The sequence below is a fragment of the Saccostrea cucullata genome, unplaced genomic scaffold (genome assembly GCF_032062105.1).
Source record: "Saccostrea cucullata isolate Sc308-1 unplaced genomic scaffold, CSIRO_AGI_Scuc_v1 ctg191, whole genome shotgun sequence".
NCBI classification, from domain to species: Eukaryota; Metazoa; Mollusca; class Bivalvia; order Ostreida; family Ostreidae; genus Saccostrea; species Saccostrea cuccullata.
In genome coordinates, this window is record NW_026935443.1 from 559,958 (window position 1) to 569,452 (window position 9,495).

General features: G+C 33.0%; 1 protein-coding gene across 2 annotated transcripts; it reads right to left on the reverse strand.

Annotated features, from left to right (window-relative positions):
* Positions 1 to 510: 510 nt before the first annotated feature.
* Positions 511 to 8,883, reverse strand: LOC134242876 (programmed cell death protein 6-like). 2 transcript variants are annotated; one of them, XM_062725076.1, is made up of 7 exons: positions 8,699 to 8,883; positions 8,129 to 8,440; positions 6,846 to 6,973; positions 5,278 to 5,352; positions 4,900 to 4,974; positions 4,354 to 4,522; positions 511 to 1,592 (listed from the first exon to the last, which is right to left on the reverse strand). In XM_062725076.1, exons 1-7 carry the CDS (start codon positions 8,732 to 8,734, stop codon positions 1,548 to 1,550), a joined length of 840 nt encoding a protein of 279 aa, XP_062581060.1. In that variant the 5' UTR covers positions 8,735 to 8,883; the 3' UTR covers positions 511 to 1,547. The 2 variants fall into 2 exon arrangements, with proteins under 2 accessions (XP_062581060.1, XP_062581058.1); XM_062725074.1 differs by lacking the exon at positions 6,846 to 6,973 and adding an exon at positions 7,019 to 7,146 and having other exon boundaries at positions 513 to 1,592.
* Positions 8,884 to 9,495: the final 612 nt, after the last annotated feature.

Consider the following 9,495-nt stretch of genomic DNA (forward strand, 5'->3'; position numbering starts at 1 on the left):
GAAAATATCAAAGCTTTGATATACGCTTGTTCAAAGGTTCTACAGGTGTGATAAAACGGCAGGTAAATATCTATACGACAGAAAGTCGAGAAAAAACAAGACTAAGAAATTGTTACCATCAAACGATTACGCGCTTTGTGGTGTTGTAAACACGAGATTTACTCCTTTGTTCCACAACCCGACAAAGTTCTTCACACAAACCCTAAGAGTTGATTAGTAAGCACTTATTTCACCTTAAAACATCTTTTTGGGGAGAGCCTGGGGTAGTCAATGGATCTGCAACTTTGTTTTCTAAAGGTGGTAAGGGCAATAACTCGAAGTGAAATACCAGCATTTATAAAAGTACAATGAGACTAGCGAAATCCACGGAAAATAAGCTATAGATTAGTCTCAATGTTTATGGATTCGTTACTAGTAAAATAAAATGCTGCTTTCAAAGATGAAATAAATGCTAAACACCATATATCATAGTCTTTTTTCATTTATTTATGATTATTTCTATGAACAATTGATTTACTCACACAAGGTACATAATGTATAAACATGTATGAAAAAAATGATAAATTTACGATTATAATAACTAACAACACTAAATTCTAGAATAACTTGCTTATACTTGTAAAATACTTGGGACTTGTTCAAGAACAAGATTAATTATAAGATTTGCTGACAAACTGCACTGATTAATATTAATTGCCTGCAGGCAACACCTGATCAAAGGATTCAATAAAATGCATTTAAAAATAACACAGAGAAGAAAAGAATTTAATTAAGAATGCAAAGTGATGCATTAATCAATTAAGAATTTCAATAATAACAAGACATGATCACAGGGTGATATTTTTGTAAAGTAAAATGATTATACAGAAAGCCCTTGACAATTCATTCATTACCTATAAGATCAAACAGAAAGCAAAGCTTTGTGAGGCAAATTTCTATTCTTCATCACACACACACACACACTCTCTCCCCCATTCTTCATAACCACTTCAGATATACACCCCCACCTACATTTATTTTATCATGAAATAGAAAGAATTTTAGAAGAATGATATTTTTTCGAGAGTCAATTAAGCCCCATGTCATATGACATCAAAGTTGTACAAAAAAAATAGTTCATAACATTTTCAAACACCCACCCCCTCCACATATGATAAGCATAAAATTTGTTCAATGCAAACTTTCTTTCAAGTCATTTTTATGACATAAAGAACTAAGTTACAAAATATCTAACAGGTTTTTTGCAGTGTTGATATGATAAAAATTGACCAAAAAAACAGCAGTTTCTATTGATTTTTACACACAAATATCATTCCTGAACTACACATAATAAAGAGTAATGAAAAATCTACATTAAAAATATACATATCAGGGGAAAATCCTGACTCTACTGAATATCAATAAATATAACAGCTATCTCATCAAAAGCTGAGAAGATTAACAAGTGAAATCAGTGCTGGGAATGATGAACTGTGGTCAACTGATGATTTGTTGTGTCCCTGTGTGGAAGATATGGTCAACAAGAATTACGTGGGCAGTCCGAGAGATCACTTCACATTCATAATGGTGTTGTCCAAAACCATCTCAAGGAACTGAAAAAAATTGGACTTGTGGACAAACAATATGACATTTACAATGACTTTCTCATTGAATAAAGAATAAATATAATGAACAAAATGTGTTTACACTGATGCCCCCGTATGACAGCTAAAGGCAAAGCTGAAAGTTTCTCAAATGCAAGTCAAACTCCAAGGTCAAGGTCAAGAGATCTAAAATGTTGTTACCCATAAGAAAGGACTTGTGACAATGGATATACCTGGTAAAATATGAAAGCCCAGGCATCAACCATTAAAAAATTATTGTCAAGGTTAATGTTTTCTAAAAGAAAAAAAAAAAAGATCATACTCCAACGTCAATGTCAAAATTATTAAATAGTAAGCAAGGGAAGTCCCTGTCACAAGAAATATACATGCAAAATATAAAAGCCCTTGCACTTGTCGAAATTTAGGCTTGACTGAGGACATCAGGCAGGAAAGCAGAGTGGTTAGAGCACCTGACTAGTAATGCAGGGGTCCCAGGATCAATTCCCAGTCCAGTCATATGTTTATCAATATATATGTATTTATGAATTTTCAATGTACAGTGTATAAGTTTGTTCATTCCTCCTTCCCATACTACAGATGGTGCTGTGGCCTACCTTGTTTAGTCAAAATAACAAATAGTATATTATTAATGTTATGTCCTAACAAGGTGAACTTGTGTCTTCAGGGGTGAAGATTAAAGAGGGGGGAAAGTAGGAATTTAGGCTTGACTGAGGACGTCGGCTTGGATAGCTCAGTGGTTAGAGCACCTGACTAGAAATCAGTCCAGCCATATATTTATCATTATATACCATATAAGTTGAAATTTTAGCAAGAGGCAAATTTAGCAATTTGTCCTTAAAAACTGGTACTTTAATCTTAGTGAGATGTAATTTTAGTGATTTTAAATGCTCACTATAGAAGCTATTACAGATAAAATGCAATTAATTTTTAGCAATATTTAATTTTAGCGATCTCAACACCCTCGCTAATAATGCCAAATTAAATCCTTGCTAAAAATTCTGCATATACGGTATGTATTTATGAATTTTCAATGTACATGTATATTTACTCACTTCTCCTTTCCATCCTACATATTAATGGTTTAAAATTGTGGTGAAGGTTAAAATTTTTCAAAAGTAGGTCAAACTCCATGGTCAAGATAATAATAATAATAATGATTGTTTTTATATAGCGCTTTTCTAGCATAAATGCTACTCAAAGCACCTTACAATACATTATTACCCCAGCAGACCATAACAATCCAGAATCTTTCTCAGTGCAAGCTGCTGTTAAGGTGCTAGAACACTAACATTCTGACAATATCTTTCACTGTCTATAGCCAGGTACCCGTTTTACACTTGGGTGGAGTGAGGAAATTTGTGTAAAGTGCCTTTCCCCAGGACACAACGTTGACTTGCCGCAGCCAAGATTCGAACTCACAACCTTTCTGTTTGGAGTCCGGCACCTTAACCACTAGACTACCGACGCCACTCAAAAGGACAAAATTGTTGGTATCCAAAGGTTGTTGTCAAAAGGAATAAACCTGTGAAATTTCAAAGCCCTACTCCTACTGTTCAAAAGTTATGGCCAAGGTTTAAATTTTCAAAAGTGGTTCAAATTATAAGGTCAAGAATATTTAAACCAATGGAAAGGTCTTGTAATAATAACTTAAAATCTGAAATCTGAAAGCCCTAGTACCAACTGTTCAGAAGTTATAGCTAAGGTTATAAAATTGGGTAAATATTTGCAACAGTGGCTCCAACTCCAAGGTCAAGATCAAACGATCAAAATTGTTGGTATTCAAATGAAGGTTTTATCACAAGCAATATACATGTACCATTTGAAAGCCATAGCTCCAACTAATCAAAAGTTATAGGCATTGTTAAAGTTTTTCCAGACAGACAGACAGACAGAAAGATAGGCAAACAAGGCAAAAACTATACACCCTCAAATCTTCTAATAAAAATCATGGGTACACTTAATATTGTGTCATTTATACCACACACTGTATTTTGTTACAGCAACATAACAAAATATGACTAATTTTAATTATTGACATTATTCATAGTACTTCTCTCCAAAAAGAATAACTTGAAAGGGGCATAACTTATTAAAGCCAATTTATTAGGATTTCCTGGAATATTAAATATGAAATGTCTGTTAGACAAACTTTAAACTGAGGATCTAGTAAATGAAAGGGTTTACCGGTACTGGTTTCTCAAAATTGAGAAAAGAAATTTCATGAATTTAATTGAAATTTTTATGAATTCCTCTGATCTTTTAAAATAATTAGGGCTTGGACAAATAAGTTTCATTGCGGCTTCATTTTTATGAAGCACAATTAAAAAACAACTTTTAATTTGAGTGAAAGGTTCATCAATATCAAATCAGTCTACTGTGGTATTTTTTCCCAGTTTGATACAAATTACAAAAACTTCATTTTTGGTACAGTACAGTTTTCGATCATTGTTATTCAGTCATGTTTGGCAATGGTGAAAACACATTACACAGCATGATCAATGTGATTTTGGGGGGATAAATAGTTTATAGAATAATTTTTTACAGTCATTTCATTCTTATTAATTTCTTCTAGACGATTTGCATTTAAAGATTTTAGTTTGGGAAAAAACACACACACACAAAACAATGTAAAATTTGTTTCCTTCTATCTGAATGTTTTGTAACAGATATAGCCTTACAGTAACAAAAACAATAAATAACGTATTAAAATTTTAGGAACTCCTGAGCTTTAAGTGTTTTAAAAGCTTACATCTTCATAGCTGATGTTTATAACCCCTCTCTGCTGTGTGTCCTTCACCCTGAATTTGTCTGTGAGGGTCTTTAGCATCACACAGGCCTGAATGAAGTCGTCAAAGTTGATGTTCCTGGCACCACGTCGATCAAACACTCTGACTACAGTATCACAGAACTGGGGAGAACTAAAATTACAATCATTACAAAAAATTGAAATAATTCATAAAAATAAAATGAAAAGAAAATAACCAAATTGATTTTATTTGTATGTTGCAAATATCTCAGGTACATGTATATATAACACCTGCATTTCATGACTTTTAATTAAAAGTGCTTGACGTGTCATATACCACATTATTTCAGATTAGTACTTCAGCATTGACTAATTAGTGCCTTATTCATGATAAGAGGTTTGTGCTGACTCTGAGTCAAATCTTTAAATAGCAGCAGTTCATTTTGCAACAGGGAGATAACTCATATTGGCCTCTGGAGATATACACATGTATGAGTCAGTGTCACTTCCTTATATACAAGCCAAAAAATAAAAAAATAAATGGCTTACAGGTTATAACCGAATGTCTGGAAGGCAGTGTGAAGTTCCCTAGCATCAATGTTTCCTGATCTATCTGTATCAAACCTGTAAACATGTAAAGCACAGTGTAAATTAAATTTCCTTTGCAACTGTTGACATGTACAACACAATGCCATATTCTGTTACATTTTCTGTGCATGTAAGCAAAAAAATTATCATGACACATATTCTTATGGCTTAATTTCATTTTTCAAAAGAAAACATGTTAATCTTTCATTATAATGAGGCAAATTTTGTATTTAAAAAAAATGAAACCAAATCTCAATGAAGATATACATGTAGTAGTCTATGGAAAAGTGATTGTGAACTGCAATTTGAATCACTAATAGTTCATTAAGTTTTGTTAACCTCTCAAAGCATGCTTTCCAATCTTGGATATATTTCCATAATGCTGCAAATTCCTGGGCATCAATTGTTCCATTCCTAAAATGAACAATTTTAAAAAGTGTTACATAAAATATTTAACATAAAGAGTGAAAAAATAAATGCAATTTAACATTCTTATTTCCTAAAAACATTTACAATGTACATGTATATTTTTCAGTAAATTACTGTTATTTTCTAATGAACAAGAGGCCTATGTGCCACATCGCTCACCTGAGTAACTTTGGTGATGCAGTTCTTTACCAGATTTCCCCTCTACTTACATTAATCCCAACCCCCATCTTTATTTTAATAAAGCTACACTACCCCAGGATGCTTCCACCCAAGTTTTATTTCCTGGCCCACTGTGCTTGAGAAGAAGATTTTTCCAATATATTTCTATATAAAACTATGACTCCCTAATGTGGCCAATTCCCCTGGGTCATGATTTTAACAAGAAATCTACACTAACCAAGGATGCTTCCACATAAGTTTCAGCTTTCCTGGCCCAGTGGTTCTTGAGAAGAAGATTTTTAAAGATTTGTTCTATATATTTCTATGTAAAATTTGGGTTCATACTGTACCCTACCCCTGGGGGTCATGATTTTAACAATCCTAAATATATACACTACAGGATGCTTCCACATAAGTTTCAGCTTTCCTGGCCCAGTTTGATTATTTTTAAAGATTTGTTCTATATATTTCTATGTAAAACTTGAATTTATATTGGGGTCATGAATTTAACAATTTAATAACTACACTACCCAAAGAAAAAAGTTTATTGGCCCATAAGACACATGCATATAACAAAATAAAATTCTTTAAAATGCAGCTCATATTGCTTTAAACTTTAATAATCTGAACAGTAATAAATTAAATGCAAAGAAAAAAAACATGAATCAGAGAACATGTATCAAAGTGAGCAATCTATAATACAAAGTACAACATGGCTCACCCAAATTGGGAACACTGTATAAATTAATTTCATGATTATTTATAACTAGAGCATAAATATTTCAGATTACTTTTAAGGAATGTGCTCATTTGTAATGTGATAATATTAGTTCAAAAACAACAAGAGAATTTGAAACAAATAACAGAAAGAACACCATCATCACATGCATACCTCTCAAATCTTAAACTTCTAAATAAGCAACAGCTCTTAATCTATATACACTTTGAATTGACTGCATACATATGCACCACCTAAGACTTATTGAACATTTTGAATGCCATGTCTGAATCTATGATTTTTCAAAATGTAGTTAAAAGTATTCATGCAATATCTAATTAACTGATGTTCTATCCACGCTCTTTGTGACTGATATGAATAATGAATTATCGACAACCTCATACAAAACAGAAGTTTTGGGTTCTATCGGTACTTCATTTCCAAACAAAATGATTGATTCCTGAAAATCTATTTTAATAAGTAAACATAGATTTTCAATGATTGGCTTTCGCATTTTAATATAAATTTTTTCATGAAAAAGAAATTATTTGGGAATAATCATGGGCACATCTAAGGGTTCACAAGAAATTTGTTAACTCACTTGTTTCGATCAAACATGCCAATCATGAGCCTACAGGTCTCAGGGTTGAATGGAGACCAATTGCCATTCATTAGAGCAAACTGGAGCTCTTGTGCACTAATTTGACCAGACCTATCTTGATCTACGGCCTACAAATAACAACAACATTGTCATGCTCATTATCACAAACTCACTTGTTATGATCAAACATGCCGATCATTAGACGACATGTTTCATGGTTAAAAGGGGACCAGTTTCCATTCAATAGTGCTTGTCGAAGCTCCACAGCAGTTATCTTTCCTGATCTGTCCTGGTCTACTGCCTAAAATCACAATTGTTCATACAATATATTCGCATTTTAATATAAATTTTTGGCAAAAAAGAAATTACAGAAAATCATGGGACATCTAGGTTTATGGGGAAATTTGTTACTCACTTTCTGGAGAAACATGGGAAAATGAGTCTACAGGCAGGGTTGGGAACCAATTGCAATTCATTAGGCAAGCCCTGCTTGGGGGCCAATTGAATTTCAGCATTTTTATGACCAATTAAAGCACATAAAGTACAAATAAAACATATTTGTCATGCTCAAAATTCACTTTAAATTTACAGTTTTTATGAAGGAAAAAAATATTTGAGGCTATTTTTTATGTAAGGGAAATATTTTACTCATCAAAAGGGAAAAATTAGATCTTCAGGGAAAATTTTCTCTACTGCCTAAAATCACAACACAATATTCGGTAGTAAATATGCAAAATATGTAATGCAGAAAATTTTGACTTTCAGCAGGGACATATATCACTAATGGAATAGACAACTCTTGCAATATCTTATATGTTGCAAAATTTCTCATGTTAATTATTAACTAATGAATTTAGCCTGGGTTTGGGCATTCATTTTATAAACAATAGCTTAATCATTTTGTATATTCCAAATCAATGCATGCCCCTTATCTTCCTTACATTTGACAATTTACTTCATTTTATTTGCTTCATAGGGAAATTATTTTATTATGCATGCTTTAAAAATCCACTTCAGAGAAACAAAAAGAAAAGATTAAATTTGTTACAAAAGAAATTGTTTTATTACTGGGGATAATACAGTTTCTAAAATGTTAACTGTTGTATATGAATATGATGCACTGGGAAAATAAACATAGTGCTGAAGTAGTTGCCTATCTCAAAGTACATATGTCCCTGCATTTACTATTTCGATCAATTCTGTACAAAAGATCAAACAAGGGATATACTTGTCCATTAAGATTTATAAAGAGCCAAGAAACAAGTTGGGGAACAAAAAGAGACCTGAAACATGTTCCACACATCTTGCGTGACTCCTGGAGGTGGGGGCGGGCCATAACCCCCAGGTGGTCCCCCGGGGCCTGGACCACCATACCCCTGTGGAGGGGGTCCTCCACCATACCCTCCATATCCAGACTGTGGAGGTGGCTGCTGGTAGCCACTTTGTTGGTATCCTCCTCCTCCACCATATTGAGGGGGCGGCTGTCCATATCCTGATGGTCGTTGCTGTTGATAAGGGGGAGGGGCACCATATCCTCCACCACCAGGGGGAGCTGATGGGTTGTATCCACCACCCTGTGGTTGTCCATAACCACCCTGTTCCAAAAAATATAAGACTATCTTGATATGTTTGTATAGAAATGTAATGTATATTACTTTTAACACAAATGTTGGGTATTCTGTCTGAGCTTATGATTAAAATATACAAGTCTCCCTTGTGATCAGAACACCAGTTAACATGAAAAGTTCCTGTTATATATTTTCTTCATCATCACATTTCCTTATCAGTAAATCAGCTTATCAAGAAATTGAAAGTACAGAGTAGTTTCTATAATCTATTCCAGTTACACTTACATATTGAGGTCTTGCACCAGGCGCTCCCCAAGACATCTTAATCTTATGAAATAAACTTGAATGTTGTAATGGTATCAAAGTTTATATATATACACCAACGTGTAATTTAAAAATGATTCATCACAGGACATACATCAACTATTTTTCATTTTTCCAAGGTTGTTTTGCGTCTCACTTTGTGGAAGAGTTCATCAAAGGCAGATGACTCTTGCTTTTCAGCATTGGGTAAAACTAGTTACACGGTATAACATATTGTTTGAATTTTAAGTTTTATGTGTTTTCAAAAAAGTATTTATTCTATTTAAAGATCTTGTGCATTCCTAACAAACTCTCATATGCAAAGCTTTTTAAAACTCTTCAATTTTGGCCATCTTTTAAAATGATTGCTTGCCCTCTCCAGACTCAGGGGTAAAATTATTGGGTAGGTAGGGAAAATCTTTGACCACAACATTTCAACATATTTTTTGAATGGAAAAGAGGAATATTGTGACCTGGAATGTAAAAAAGAAGTTTTGAATCAGGTCATTTTTAGTTAGTCGGTCGGGAGAGGGCAACCAAACATTTTTTTAAAGATGGTCTTACTCATTGTTATACTTATGTAACCATAAGCAATTTTCATTTCAGGAAATATGAAATGATTCAAATATGTCACTTTTGCAAATTATGTAAAATTATTATTATTATACAACTTGTTCACTTGATCAGTATAATTTTATTTGTATTCAACATTTTTAAATAATTCTTAATCTGCATGAAACTTCATTTTCAGTAATTCAAGTATAGGATACGTTCCAATT

Excerpts from the sequence above, each read along its gene's own strand:
- LOC134242876 (XM_062725076.1), bottom strand. The coding sequence starts at position 8,734 with ATGTCTTGGGGAGCGCCTGGTGCAAGACCTCAATAT. Across the intron at positions 8,441-8,698 it reads CTGGTGCAAGACCTCAATAT|GGTGGTTATGGACAACCACA; the intron begins GTAAGTGTAACT and ends TTTTTGGAACAG. Across the intron at positions 4,975-5,277 it reads TGGAAAGCATGCTTTGAGAG|GTTTGATACAGATAGATCAG; the intron begins GTTAACAAAACT and ends ACATGTTTACAG.